This window comes from Erpetoichthys calabaricus, chromosome 4, assembly GCF_900747795.2.
Source record: "Erpetoichthys calabaricus chromosome 4, fErpCal1.3, whole genome shotgun sequence".
Classification (NCBI taxonomy): Eukaryota; Metazoa; Chordata; class Cladistia; order Polypteriformes; family Polypteridae; genus Erpetoichthys; species Erpetoichthys calabaricus.
The window spans coordinates 31010214-31026442 of NC_041397.2; the positions used below are offsets into that span (position 1 = coordinate 31010214).

General features: G+C 35.9%; 1 protein-coding gene across 26 annotated transcripts in view; it reads right to left on the reverse strand.

Annotated features, from left to right (window-relative positions):
- The window catches only part of nbeaa (neurobeachin a), a 925612-nt gene that overhangs the window by 511141 nt on the left and 398242 nt on the right, over positions 1-16229 (reverse strand). For all 26 annotated transcript variants that reach the window (XM_051927338.1, XM_051927337.1, XM_051927335.1 and 23 more), the window contains one exon: positions 16-196. In XM_051927338.1, the coding sequence (XP_051783298.1) occupies positions 16-196 (181 nt within the window). The remainder of the gene's footprint in view (positions 1-15; positions 197-16229) is intronic.

The window sequence follows — 16229 nt, forward strand, 5'->3', positions numbered from 1 at the left end:
AAAAGATTTACATACCAAGCCTCAGACATTGTCTCATTAAGCCTCCAGAGGACATGTTCTTTTCTGCTTCAATTTCGCTGAAATTAAGAGAGCTTGCAAATACGAGCACATCAACCATAGCCATCAGCCGGCTAAGGAACGTCACTGCTGTCTCTGCCGACATACCTTGTGTTGCTTCAATATTCTCCAACTCCGTCTTTAAAATAACATCAATAAATAAAATCTCATTAGAAGTAGTTTCTAATGTAGAAGCAACATTTTTCAGTAAAGTCAGCATGCAGTTAAAAAGTCTCTCAGTCATGCTCTTTTACCAGTTTAGGTTGTTTTGTTAGCTAATTGAGGAAATGTTAACAAAATTACTAAATGTAATATATGATTGCATTTGAAAAACAACCCTGGTTAAAGGAAAAAAATATCCTTATTTCAAAGTACTATAGGAAACAAATAACATTATTACATATATGGAAAAAGTTCAAAGATGATACTTTTCCCATTCATCCATCTTCTGAACTTACTTTTTTCATTAACATGTGGAGCCATTGACTAAACTTACTAATGGTGAGCACAATGTAGGAGCCAATCCTAGAACAGGTACTAGCCCATCACAGTCAACACATCATATTTGCCAATTCATTGTAAATTTTTTTTGTTCTTTATTTCGCCTTATACAATTTCTTGTATTAGAAATTTGTTAGTTTTTGCATACCCCTTGGGGTCAGAGCGCAGGGTCAGCCTTTGTACAGCATCCCTGGAGCAATTGAAGGTTAAGGGCCTTGCTCAAGAGCCCAGCAGAGTAGGTTCTCTTTTGGCAGTGATGGGGATTCAAACTGGCAACCTTCCGGATACCAGCACAGATCCTTAGCCTCAGAGCCACCACTCCGCCCTAAATTTGGTGCCAATTAACCTAAAATACACATTTTCGGGATGTGGGAGGAAACCTGATTAGATGTATAAACCCCGTGTGGACAAAACATACATATTCCACACAGCCTTGAATCTGAACACTGGTTCATCAAACTATGAGGCAGTGACACTAATCATGGTGCCACTGTACTGTTCTGCAGTGTTTTATTAGCTGTTTCAACAAATCTTTGACACGGTTATCAAATTATGTAAATACTTCTCAATCAAAACAATAGGTGTAGTATTTTTTGAGCAAAAACTATTTACTCCCAATCACGGCACACATTAAGTGAAACATTTTTAAACAATTTTATGTACTTGTTCTTATGATTTAAAATGTTGTTAACAAGCCACTGGTCCAAACGTGAAAACAAAAACCTTAAAAATTACCAAATACATCCACTTTGAAGCAGAAAAGTTTTTAATTTCAGAAAACATGCCTTCCATGTTTTTGAGGTATATTCATGGCAACAAAAAATACTTGGACGTAACACATTTTGTCATAGATTCTTGACATTGTTTTTCCTGAGGTAAGGAGACAGTCCTGTTCACCTGCCTATTCACTGTGACTGTTGAGGGTGGAGGTTTCATGTAAAAGCAAAACAGCACAAAAACACACACGTCTGAAGTTGTTTATCGTAATATTGCCTTTCAGTTTCTTCATAGTTGGACATATTGCCAGTGCAAAGTGACAGCTTATTTGTCTCGTTCAAATCATTCTACAAAATGTAACAGTAACTGCAACATTCACAAAAACTGAAATAAATACAGGAGATGTTGTCACTATAGAGGAGGCTAGACAATGAGGTGAAGTGCACAGCTATATTCTTTTAAAATAGTACAATCTCCCAAATCTATCTTTTCTGAAAATTACATGAATATGCTATCTACATATACAGTATGCAATCTCAAGACAGAGACATATTCAATTAGTTTTAAGGCTTTTGTTTTCAATTTAGGGCCAATGATCCGATGACACCAATTAACAAAAACAAGCATGGTATTTTTAAAAATGAATTAAAAAATGCATTTGTTAAAGGATGAAGATGGATACTCAAGAACATTTTTGGCTTGGATGTGCTCAGTGTCATATTTGACAATATTTAGATTGCATTTTAAACTGAAAGACCATTCACTGCCTTTTTTAAAGTTTATTTAAAAAGCTTCACTTAAGAAGTTAATTAGCCATGGCAAATAAATGTCTAATATTTTTTCTGAAAAAAAAAAACAACTGCAAATTAAAAAACACCAAATCTATGCTTTAAGAAATACATATAATAATAATAATAATAAATTTTATTTATATTGCACTTTATATGGCACAGAGGTTAGCGTTTCTGCTTAATACTCCAATGACACTGGTCTGAACCAAAATCATTCTATGCAAAAAATTGGTGTACTTTATAGATTTAGGGGTGCTGAATCCATTTCTGAAAATGAAGTTAGTACTAGGTTGTTGTACCGTGTTAGCCATTATGTGAGAAGTCAAGCAAAATGACACTTTTTATTGGCTAACTAAATGATTACAATATGTAAGCTTTCAAGGCAACTCAGGCCCCTTCTTCAGGCAAGATGTAAACATATTGTAATCTTTTTAGTTAGCCAATAAAAGGTGTCATTTTGCTTGGCTTTTCTCTACATTCAAAATGGCTAACACGGTACAACTCCCTAACACTATTGGCTAACTAAAAAGATTACATTATGCAAGTTTTCGGGGCAACTCAGGCTCCTTCTTCAGGCAAGATGAAATACAGAAACCGGAGTTCCTTGTGTTTATATAGACACCAGGGCAGATACAACATTGGAAAATCTTTAGGTGAGACATCTTAAATGTAAAAAATTAATAGACCTCTTCAGGCTAAGATTCATTAAGCAAGAGAGGAGAACAATATATGGTCAAGATATTTGGATAAGTTAACTATCCAACAAAGTCTTTTGAAGTTTCTGATGAGTTTTTAAATACATTGTGGGTCTGTAGTCAGGTTGTCTGTGTCAGTCTCAGAGATACAAACAATCCCCACATCTGGCCATAAAACTCTTGTCTCTATTCAAACCATGTTGTAATGTGTTCAATTTTAGCATGAAAATGGAGTTGAAATTGAGATATAAGATTCAGTGAAAAACACTGTTTTGAAAAAAAAAAGTTAATTTTATAAAAATATGATTCCGTTTAATGGCTTAAGTATAGTATTTGTAATACTGAGACTATTATTTGAATTATATTTTGAGATTGTTAACATTAGTTGAGATGAAAACAACCCAAAATGAAATATTTGCTACACATTTTATTCTCTATTTTTGATCTCTTTTCTTATTCATTCAAAATAGCCAGGAATTTCTATTTAGAAGGGTAAAAAAATGCCTTTGTATTGTCCAGAGGAGAGAAAGTTGTTATTTGCATGTTTTTACAGAGATATTCAAGTTTGAGTTGATACATCCATTGTCTTCACCAGGTAACAGGTAAGCAAACTGTAAAAAATACTCTTCCTTTATTGAAAAAAGTATGTGTTACAATTTTCTTAGTAATACAAAGACAGAAAACAATGAGGAACTAGTTGAGGTGCTTCGTTCTTACTACCTAGCACATTTGGTGCACCATGTCTTTAGAAATCCAATTCCTATACTCCCGTTTGTATTTATCCCCTGAGAACATGGGAGCAGTCCCTGAAGGACATGAGGAGAGGTTCCACTAGGACATCACTCAAATGGAAAGACATTATATTTGAATGCAGAGTGAGTTCATTTTAGCAGACATCTGTTGGTTGTCTCACCATGAAACACTTTTAGAGGATTATAAGAGAAAAAAGAAAAGTGATTAGTTTTTGCAAGTAATAATTGTACCTAAAACAACTACTGTATATGTGCAATTTACATTTTTTCAAGTTTAAATAATTCAATTTAAAAACATATTTTTCCCTAAGAAATAGCGTTTTGTTTTCATTTTATATCCTTATATCTCAGAAACTGGAGTAATTGAGAAATTCGGTTGCCAGATTTGGATTTAACACTCTAAAATCTATAAAGAACACCTAAAGTTTTTGACAGAAGTGAAAAAGTTGTGGTTTTTTTTAATATTTGGTCCTCAAGCAAAACATTTTTAAATATAAGTAGCACAGCATTTTGGCTTCACCGCTTCAGGGAATATCATGTTTGATTCCCAGCCTAGCTACTCTCCGTGTGGAGTTTGCTCATTCTCTCTGCGTTCATGTGGTTTTTGTCTAGGTGCATTAGTTTCCCCTTGAGTTAAAATGATATGCATTTTAGGTCATTGGACAACTCTAAATTTATCCAAGTTGAGTAACTGTAGATGTGAGTATGCCTTTTAAAAGACTAGGATCCCATCCACAGTTGATTCTTGGCTTGTTGTACATACTGCCAGGACATGTTTAGGATGCTGATAAAGATAAAATTGAAAATGTGGACTCACAAAATGAATGGATGGCTATAAATACAGTATAAATAAATACATACACAAAATACATGTATAAGTCCATCAAAAACAGAGTGTTTGTATATCCATTCATGTACTTTCTAAATTGTCACACAGAATAAAGGATATATGGTGGAAACCATCTTTGAACACTTATAAACACAGCTTCACTCACTCCCAATGTACATATATGTATAGAGTCCCATCAACCATGTGAGATAATGTGACCTCAAAAGGAATCCACATAAACACAGAAAAAGCAGGAAAACCTCCACACAGAATGCATCCTTTTTTGGAATCAGACTGTGGACCAAACATTGTGATACTTTGTTATTTTACATAATATTAACCTACAGTATACAGCGGGGAGTTCAGGAAGTTTTAAAGTTTTAAAACTACACCAGAAAAGAAATAAGCCAAGAGTTGATTTCTCTATACATATGTACCAATTAAAATCCTCACATTTTTGGTGTATTAAAAAAAATATATTCTCATTTGTTTTGTTCTTCTATTTTTCTAATTACATATGGTTAACAAAGGCAGAACCGTTGTAAGTCAATCATCAACAGACACTATTGTTTTACCCCAGCTTAGTTTTAGTAAAGCAAAGTAAATATTTTTTAAAGTGTTAAATTTAAAATGTGGAGACAAAATAATCATTGGTAGAATCCTCTGTTGATGCTGCCTGTTAAGTACGGCTGTTACTGCACTGACTAAGCATCACAGTCTAACAGTCCAACTGCTGAGGATGAATGTTGTGATAACAATCCCACTGGAGCGGTGTGATAAGGCTGATCCTCATTCTATAGAAGTGATATTTTATTAAATATTCCTTTATCTTTAAGTGCACTACTAGTATATTGCTAATATAAAGGTATGGTTTGCTAAAGAGGTAGCACTGGCATGATGGCTAACTAAAGCTGAAACTTGTTAGCACTTACAGTTGCCTGGTGGGGGGTCACGGGGGAATTTGCCCCCATTGGCTTTGGGTGGATTTCAGTAAAGGGTTTATAAAGAATAAAGCAATCATCATGGACTAAATTATTTATCTGACTATATGCAAACAATAAATTAATTCATTGACATGTTCATTCAATAGCTAAAAAATAAGTACTACTTAAAAGTATTATTTTAATTAATTAATTTTAGTTAATTTCTAACATAACTCACCTAAATAAACGCAGCTGTCACAGACTCAGTCACCCATTTGCATACAGTACTACTATCAAATGAAGTTCTGAATTTTTAAAATACTTAATAGTTCAGACCTTTTAAAATGCTCCACCACCCCAAATACACTAAGACTACAAGACAAGTAGCTCTATTCAAAGTGACATAAATCGAAAGACTTAACTCAATAATAACTAACTAACCCACTGAAAGCATATAAGGATAGGACACTTTACATTTCCAGCAATTTTAGACATTTAGGAACTAAATGCCCTAAATCTTGACAACAAAAATATAACCCCCCCAATAATGTGGCATTGTCATTTTTATTTAGTTAAATTGGATTTGCACTCTAACAGGAGCAGGTGAATCTTTTGAAGTAAATGGAAGTGGGAACAGTAGATGATCTAAAACAACTTTTCTTTATTATTTCTGTTAACTGAGTAACGTGTGTAAGGAGTAGACTGAAAAACAAATTCTGACTTACTAATGTTTAGTTCTTTCAATAACCCATTATGAAAAGTTAATATAAAGACCGGATCATTCCTCCCCAAATCAGCTGCTGACGTTTAAAAAGTATTTCCCTGTACTATTATGGCCCTGCTTATAAGTATCTTATTAGTAATCACTCCCCATTATGCTCAGGATAACTAAAGATCGTCAAACTTTTTCAAAAAGTGATCAAAATTGAAACTGTAAGAATGTTTGCTGCACAGAAAACACATGACCATCCCTTGTTTTGCCTAAATACAAAGAAATAATAAATGTAGTCATTGCTTTGTGACTAGGATAAGTGTTACATATCAAGAACAAACTTTCACTGGCTGCTGCATCAGCATTAAGATATTTGTGTTTTAAATGAAGCACCTTTGAGCACAATTAACAGCTAATACAGCTAGCTTCAAGATGCTGCTGAAATCGGCCAAATGCAGTTACACGCATGAATATTGAGGACTGACTGTATAACAAAATCATGACATTGTCTTAAGTGCTATAACTATGAACTATTCATCAGACAGTAAAAGGACATCTCTGCTGCTTTAGCACACTGCGTACTCCATGGTTTCTTCATGTAAAATTTATGCTGACCTTAACTTAGTGTGTAGATTTCTTTTATTAAATTGCTCAGTAATAGAACTCTTTTTCCTCATTACTGGATAATCAAGAATTGAATACACACATACACACACACACACACACACACACATATATATATATATGAGGTATTATCAAAAAATATGGTGAATGTTTTAAAAATGAAACGCTTATTGCAGTAAAAGATTTACAACTACTAGTCAGCCTCAAAATACTCTCCTCCACTTCGAATGCACTTATCCCAACACTCCTGCCACTTTGCGAAGCAGTTCTGGAAATTTTCTTTCGAGAGTGTCTTTAGTTGGGCTATCGTGGCTGCCTGGATGTCCTCAATGGATTGAAATTGTTTGCCTTTCATGGGCATTTTCAATTTAGGGAACAGCCAGAAGTCGCACAGTGCCAGATCCGGTGAATAAGGTGGATGTGGACACAGTGTAATGTTTTTATTCAACAGAAATTGTTGTACTAACAGGAATGTGTGACTAAGAGCGTTGTCATGATGTAGAATGAAACCATTTCAACATTTTCCTCAGTTTTTGATGTTGAAGGACGTCCTGATCTTTTCTTGTCTTTAACCGAGTCAGATCCATTCTGAAATCGATCAAACCACTTGTAAATAGTCTTAATTGTCGGTGCAGTGTCACCATAAACCGATTTTAACATCTGATCGGTTTCCTGAGCTTTTTGCAATTTGAAACAAAATTTCATGTTAATGCTCTCCTCGATATCCATTATTAAACGACAAACTTCAAAAACACACTTGAACTCAACAGTGGCTCACAAACGACTGACAGTACCACACAAGTTGAAACTTGTCACAAACTCTGCTTTAGGATGGAGATATCAGAACCTGCATTGAATTGTTTTGCATTGCAATTGGATGGTGCTCTGCATCAATATTCACCATACTTTTGATCACACCTCATATATACACACTTCTCCTTTCATTAACAAGCCTTTTTGTGAAAAACTTATAAACAAATCAGGCAGATTTCTTGCATTTAACCTGGGCTCAGGGGGAAATTACAGTTCAATTTGAGAGGTACTGAAAAGATTTATCCAGGACTTCACTTTAACTTTCTTTTCACACCAATTTCATTTTAAACCCCTAAGTAATCTCTAAATTAGAAATTAGACTTTCCATTTTGGAAACAATTCACCTCCTGTTTTGGGTGGCAAAAGACCACAGGCTACAGAGCGTTAAGGTCAGAAATGAGGATGATGCTCTGTTGACTCAAAGAGCACAGTTTCTGATCTACCGCACAAGGGTACATTATTAAATCAGATGCTAAGCCCAGTAAATCATTTGTATTAACACTTAGGAAGTGTGACATTTGCCACAATCCTTGCAGGTTAGGCAAATCATCCTCAGCCTCTATAGATCCTCAAATTAATAATAAAGAACTCCATGTACCTAACCACTTTGTCCCTCACATGAAAGCATTGTGACAATCTACATTTTCCACAACTCACAGATGATGAAGCACCTCAGCATCCTCAGCTGAACTTAAGGAGCCCTTGGACTTCATGGATGGTGGTAGACACATATGAGTGTTTGGCAAGAAAGTATAATTTTGAAACCTCCTTATTCCATTACAGAGCTTATGCTGGCAATATTTGAAGTAAGGCAGAAACCAACCTTAACATAGTTTCTGTGTGTCAGAGACAAAGGTACTCGTAAAGGCCCATTAAAACAAGGGGAGAACATATAAACTCAATGTGGTCAGCGGCCAGGACAGAGACATGATTCCAGTTTCCTCCATTTTGTCAAAATGATGAAAAGTAATAGCCAAGCATTGCACCTTATGAATATACATATCAAAAGGTAAAACATATGTGTGGTAATTGCATTTCATATGATGTACATAACATTGTCAAACTTGCTTAAATAAATTGAACCTGCACTGACAGCACCAAATACAAGGCTGGTATACAGGTCCCCACTCCACTGTAGGGCACAATCATGCAGAATCAGAAATTAATCTAACAGGCAAGACTTGGAGATGTGGAGAGAAAACCAAAGCATCTGCAGAATGACCAGTGTGGGATTCAAACCTGGGATGCCTGATTCACAGGGCAGCAGCACTAACCACCATGCACTGTACCACTCCTTCCTAGTACAGTATATGTCTTATGTCTGCATGAAGTAACCTGGATTTGAAAACTGAACAAGGCAGATTCTATCATAATTACTTAACAATATTAACAAAGAAATTTAATTTTACATTGCCATCTTTTAAACTGAACACCAAATGAACTTAACCTGATAATCATTTTGCAAAAGTTAATCTGCTTGCTGAGACTGGCAAATTGACTTGCCTAGAGATTAGATTCCAAAGCCTCAGACTCTAGGCCACACTTTCAGACTAACATTTTTTTTATGAGTTGATACATTTATACTTAGTAGAGAGCCACAAAAACATTGTTCAGGAATAAAGTAGAAGGATATATAGTTGGAAAAATATACTAAACAAAAGTCAGCACATCTCTAAATGGAAGATCCTGACAAACAAAGTTTTCTTTTATCTATTAACTTTATTTTAAAGCAAATAACAACGTACAATCAAATCAAACTTAACCAAAGCTCAAAACCCACCTAAAAGAAAGAAAGAGAAGACAGCCAGCCAACAAAGCAGTTCTTTAAAGCAGCAAGGAAGGAAAGAAGGAAGTAGTATCCCCTTCCCTGATACAGAAGCTTTTTCTAAAATGTCATTGACTAAATCCTGACATATTTTAAAAAAGTTTTGAATAGATCTTCTAAGTGAGAATTAAATTTTCCCCAATTTCAAATAGTACGGCCATCAGTGACCCACTGACTAAAAGATAACTCTATGTGCTGGTAGGGAGGTAATCACAGTTTGTTTGTCCTTCTCCACTTTAAGCCCATCTGGGAGTCCACCAAACACAGCTGTTAGTGGGTTAAAAGTGATTGTGACACCAAGGCTGTCTGATAAACATTCAAAGATTTTTAGCCAAAATGATGTTAATTTGGTGCACACCTTAAGCATGTGTCCCAGTAAGGCTGGAGCTACACTGCAACATTCACAGATTGAATCTTGCCCTGGAAAAATTTTGAATGGATATGTTCAAGACAAATGTACTCAATATAAGATTTTAAGTTGAATAATTGAGTGTTTTGCACATATGGAGCTGGAGTGTATTCTATGCATGGCGGCGTTCCACTCCTTTCCTGAAATGTTAAGTGAAAGATCCTTTCCCCATTGTGTCCTGGGATCTTTGAAAGGAAGGAACTTTAAAATGTTTTTATAAATTGCAGAGATGCTATCTGAGTCTTCAAGACTGATCAATATTTCTAGTGGAATAGAAACAGGTGGAAGGTGAGGAAAATTGGGCAGGTTCCATTTAGCAAATTTTCTAGCTTGAAAGCAGTGCAAAAACTTTATCAATGTACAAGTCTCTGAATGTTTTAATCACAGACATTTTTCAATTATTAAATACTGTGTATGTTTGAGAGGTGGAAAAAAGTGGTTGTCATGTACAGGTGCAACAGATTACTGCTTCTCTGTCTTAAAGTGCTTCCTATACCAATTCCATATTCTGAGTGAATGAAGGGCACTTGGGTTATTAGTGTATTGACGATAGTTTGTATTTACTAGAGCACAGAACAGGGAATACTGCAAGATTTTAATTCTATTGTAGACCAGGCTTGTATATGGTCATCAATTTGTGTTGAAGTCCAGGTCTTTATGGCCTGTATATTTGCTGCCCAGTAATAAAATTGAAAGTTAGGTAGTGCCATGCCCCCTTCTGCTTTAGGTCATTGTAGAGTTGCCCTTTAAATACGTGGATGTTACGAATTCCAAATAAATGAGGCTATGATTGAATGGTTTGAAATAGAAAAAGAAGCTTGGGAAGGATGTTCATCTTAACAGTACTGATTTGTCCTGCTAATGTGAGATGGAGGGTGGACCATCTATTCATATCTTGTTTAATGTTTTCCATCCAGACAACAAAATATTGTTGAAGAACACCTTTATATTTACTTGTGATATTTACCCCTAGATATTTAAACTGATCTGCTAAAATAAATGGGAAGGTGTCCAGTCAAGTACTGTGTGCTAGACAGTTCACTGGAAAAAAGCATACTTTTATTCAAATTCATTTTGAGTCCAGATATCTTCTGAAAATCTGCCAGTGCTTTTAGGACTGCTGGCACAAAAATGCTGTGGGTGAGATATATACAGTACCATATCATCTGCATAAAGTGATATTTTCTGTTCATATCCTTCTCTGAAAATCCCTTTTATCTCTTTTGCATTACAAAATAAACAGCCAATGGCTCAATGGTAATTGCAAAGAGCAATGGCGATAGGGGACGTCCTTGAGAAGTACCGCGTTCTACTTTGAAGTAGTCAGAAATAATGTTGTTAATATGAACTGAGGCTTCTGGACTAGTATAGAGTAGTTCAATCCATGCGCATATGTTTGAACCGAACCCAAATTTGTGCAATTGTTCTATTCAATCATGTCAAATGCTTTTTCTGCATACAAATATAGTAAGATCTCTGGGATGTTAGATTTAATGGGTGAATATATTAAACAAACTCTGAAGATTAGAAGATAAATGCCTACCTTTAATAAATCTGGTTTGGTCTTGTGATATTACAGAAGGAAGCACTTTCTCAATCCTTCTAGCTAGATCTTTGCAAGTATCTTAACGTCATTATTATTATTGTGGATTTGTTGAGCTAAAATCTTATTGGCCTTTTCTCTGTGTTCATAATAATGATGGTGCAATTTAAAGTTGAGCTGTTCCGTTTTTTTAGTAGTCAAGAGGTTAAATTCTGATTTGCAAAACCTGTCTTTTCCTATAAGGTGCCTCATTTGGAGACCTGGCGTATTTTAGATCTATTCCAGTAATTTTGCTGATTAACTCAGATGCCTTCTTGGTTTCCAATTTATTTTTGTGAGAAAGATATGAAGTAATCGGTCCTTTAAAAATGCCTTAAGAGTTTCCCAAAGTATTCCTGCAGAGACCTCTGGGGATGTGTTTGTCTCCAGAAAATAATCAATTTGCTTAGATATAAATTCTGTACAGTGCTCATTAGCTAATGACAGTGGGTTAAGACACCTGCTACAAAATGAGTGTGTAGGGAATAGTAAGTTAAGCTCCATTATCAGAGGGGCATAGTCAGAGATAACAATAGTGTCATACTTACACGATATGATAATGGGCCAAAAATAATATTGTATATGAAGAAATAATCAATTCTTGCGTAAGAATGATGAATTTGTGAGAAGAAGGAATATGTTCTAAGGTAAGGATTTAAAAACCTCATTAGGTCTGATAAGTTCTGATCCATCACAAACTGTGTAATTATTTTTGCAGTATTAGATGTTATCCCTGCTTTAGCTGAAGACCTACCTATCCAGGTGTGGATTTAAAACTCAATTAAAGTCTCCAGCCATTATAATTTTATGAGTGTCACATCCACGTTGGGTGCATTAATACAGTATTTATCAGAATCACCAACAAAAAAACAAAGCTATTTTTATACAGTTACCAGGAGCAGAAGACGAAAGCAAAGAACACAACTTGATTGACTTTTAAAAAGCCTTTGGATACAGCACCACACCAAATATTATCTTTGAAACCATCACGATAGCATCAGAGATAAACCTACAAAAACTGGATTTCAAGCTGGCTAATCAGACCAGAGGAGAATATTGTACATAAAGGAGAAGTCATCAGTGCAGCTGTTCAAAGGTCTCTCCTTTGACTGTTACTTTCCTAATATCTACTAATTACATTGATTCTGGTATAGTTAGTAATTTGTAGGAATAGAACAATGGTTTTTAAACTGGTGACCACAGCCCTGTAGGGCATCCAGGCTGCACTTGGGGGGGCTGTGGCAGTCCTGGCAAAGTTCACTTCCATCCATCCATTATCCAACCCGCTAAATCCTAAGTACAGGGTCAGGGGGTCTGCTGGAGTCAATCCCAGCCAAAACAGGGCGCAAGGCAGCAAAACCAACCCCGGGCAGGGTGCCAGCCCACCACAGGGCGCACACACACACACACACACACACACACACACACACACACACACACACACACACACACACACACAGACACACACATGCACGCACACACACACACACCAAGTACACACTAGGGACAATTTAGAATCACCAATTCACCTAACCTGCGTGTCTTTGGACTGTGGGAGGAAACCGGAGTACCCGGAGGAAACCCACGAGGACATGGGGACAAAGTTCACTTCTTAAAATAAAAAGATAAAAAAATTGCCTTAAATTAAAGATTGTCTTTAATTTGAGTCATATAGCTATAAATAAACAAAACTGAAAATATTCTATAGAAAACCGTTCTGTGGCAATGTAGTTATAGACTAGTGCTGCAGTTCTCAGCCAGAGAATAGGGGAGTGGGCCTTAAAGAGGACCCACGTCATCTGAACCCGACATCATGCTAGGCTGCATTTCATTTGCAGTGCTCCATCTCACACTGCAACAAGTCTTCACTACTGTCAGACTCACCCGACCTTATTCTTGTATTCCATGGCTACCGCCTGAGCCAATTCATATCCGTGGAGTCCAAGGCTACTGTCTTGTTCCCCACCTCTTTGAGTTAATCCATGCCAGCATGGAGAGACTGCTCAGGAACAATGCACCAAGATTAACCATTTTTTTTGCATAAAGGTACGTTGTAACAGGTGAGCAGTGTCTTAATCGCCCCAACACAAGCAGACTGCATCACAGTTTTGATGCACCAATATTGCAATATTTTTAGGTTTGGTAAGCTTGTTTGCTTTATTATCATTTTCAGTATTAGAAATTGGCAGACTAGTACACATTGTTTTTACTGAGGAAGAAAGACAAATGTTGACAATACCAATTTCACATTTCATTTTAGTGTCATTAATATAATATTAATGATGAGGTGAAAGTTTGTGGAGATGCTCATCCTTTCTTAAACAATAAACACAGAAATAAGTTGACCCAAGAAGCAGACATGAGCAGCCACAAAGTCGGCTCAGTCTTTACATTGACTTGAAACCATTTGTGCGGTATGTTTCTCTTTTTTTGACCATAAGTTGTGTGTAACCTTAGGAGAAAAGTAACTCCCATTTTTGATCTAGATTCAAATGTAATTGGATACATTTTGTAAATGTAAAGTATTAAAGGCCTTTTATTATTCAATATCAAATCACACTACTTTTTACACATTAAAAGTAATGGATTTAAAAAAAAAAACTATTGGAATTCACTTAAAAAATATAATTAAAAAACACAGACCCATAGAAAAAAAACTAACAATAATTCATTATTAGTGGAGTGTGTGATTGAGAACCGTTTGGTCTTAAACATTATATGTTTAAAGGAAAGTGAACATTTTATCATTTGTTTTATATCAACATTATGTGACTTTTCCCAGAAAGAGAATCTCAACAATGACTAACAGACTGCCGACTCTGCTCCTTTTATCACAGACAATACAGATAAGAGAAATCAGCAAACAGATATAATTAATACCTCTTGTAAAACTACAAATGGAGCTTAAGGTGAGACTTGTTATGAAGATATTTTGTAATTCTGAAAACTGTTAATGAATTCAAAAACTGTATCTGTAATTATGATTAAATAAGTAAACAGCTCATACTGTAATTTACAGCCACTGTTTTTCTCTTGTAAGTTAATGTGCTTCATTATATCTGAAAAGAGAATTTAGTCAAATTGGTTATGCTAGCAGTGTTGATACTTCAGGATCAGAAACATTTTAGATATTTTCATGTTTTGCAATATATAACAGGATGGGACTCATGTCTAAACACAAAATGTATTTATGCTGCATATACACCTTATACACATAATCTAAAGGTAATTTTATACAATATTTTTAATAATTTTGTTCATGAAACAAAATTTGTGCACAGTAGCATCAGCAGAATACCTGAATTAACTGTTAAATAACAACAACAACAAATAACAGCAGGCTTAAAAGGTTACTGTACACAGAGAATAGGCAAAAAACATAGTGAGTAAAGCACAAAGATCTGACGGTAATGATGGTTGATAACAAACTGGAGCCAACACAGCATTGTTCAGTCGTGCCTCTCACTCCCCCTCCCACGCAGCAGTTTGGTAATGCACCTACGCCTCTAGAGACTCCACTGGAGGGCCCATGATGCCCCAAAACCCCATTTTTAGTTTCTGTGCAGTTGCACTACTTAAAACAGAAAAACAAACAAAAATATTTATGTTGGTTAATAAAAATAAAATTCTACTAACAGGTTCTGCCAACCTGTTTAACCCAGAAGCAGTATCTCACCGAACCAGAGACTATCCTGGCCCTGAAACTGGCCAGGTCTAGCCAAATTACTGCCTATACTGAAATGTGAAAATTCTTTCTGGACTTGCTTGTATTTTCCAAGGTACTCCTGTATCATCCTACAACTCAATTGCATGTATGTCATGTTGGGGTAGGCAGTGGTCCAACCCACAACTCTAAAGTGGAACAAGCAAGATTCAAAAATGAAAGCATGGAAGAAAAACCAATTGTTTAATTATTTCACAGCACATATTATACAAGGATCAATATTCAATTATAATACACAGACACACTTGGATATATTTCATATTGATTCGATGGCAGGTTAAGTGCTTTGTTAATGGTCACACAGTGAGTCAGAGGCTTGTGATCTACAGTGGTGTGAAAAACTATTTGCCCCCTTCCTGATTTCTTATTCTTTTGCATGTTTGTCACACAAAATGTTTCTGATCATCAAACACATTTAACCATTAGTCAAATATAACACAAGTAAACACAAAATGCAGTTTTTAAATGATGGTTTTTATTATTTAGGGAGAAAAAAAATCCAAACCTACATGGCCCTGTGTGAAAAAGTAATTGCCCCCTTGTTAAAAAATAACTTAACTGTGGTGTATCACACCTGAGTTCAATTTCCGTAGCCACCCCCAGGCCTGATTACTGCCACACCTGTTTCAATCAAGAAATCACTTAAATAGGAGCTGCCTGACACAGAGAAGTAGACCAAAAGCACCTCAAAAGCTAGACATCATGCCAAGATCCAAAGAAATTCAGGAACAAATGAGAACAGAAGTAATTGAGATCTATCAGTCTGGTAAAGGTTATAAAGCCATTTCTAAAGCTTTGGGACTCCAGCGAACCACAGTGAGAGCCATTATCCACAAATGGCAAAAACATGGAACAGTGGTGAACCTTCCCAGGAGTGGCTAGCCGACCAAAATTACCCCAAGAGCGCAGAGACGACTCATCCGAGAGGTCACAAAAGACCCCAGGACAACGTCTAAAGAACTGCAGGCCTCACTTGCCTCAATTAAGGTCAGTGTTCACGACTCCACCATAAGAAAGAGACTGGGCAAAAACGGCCTGCATGGCAGATTTCCAAGACGCAAACCACTGTTAAGCAAAAAGAACATTAGGGCTCGTCTGAATTTTGCTAAGAAACATCTCAATGATTGCCAAGACTTTTGGGAAAATACCTTGTGGACTGATGAGTCAAAAGTTGAACTTTTTGGAAGGCAAATGTCCCGTTACATCTGGCGTAACAGGAACACAGCATTTCAGAAAAAGAACATCATACCAACAGTAAAATATGGTGGTGGTAGT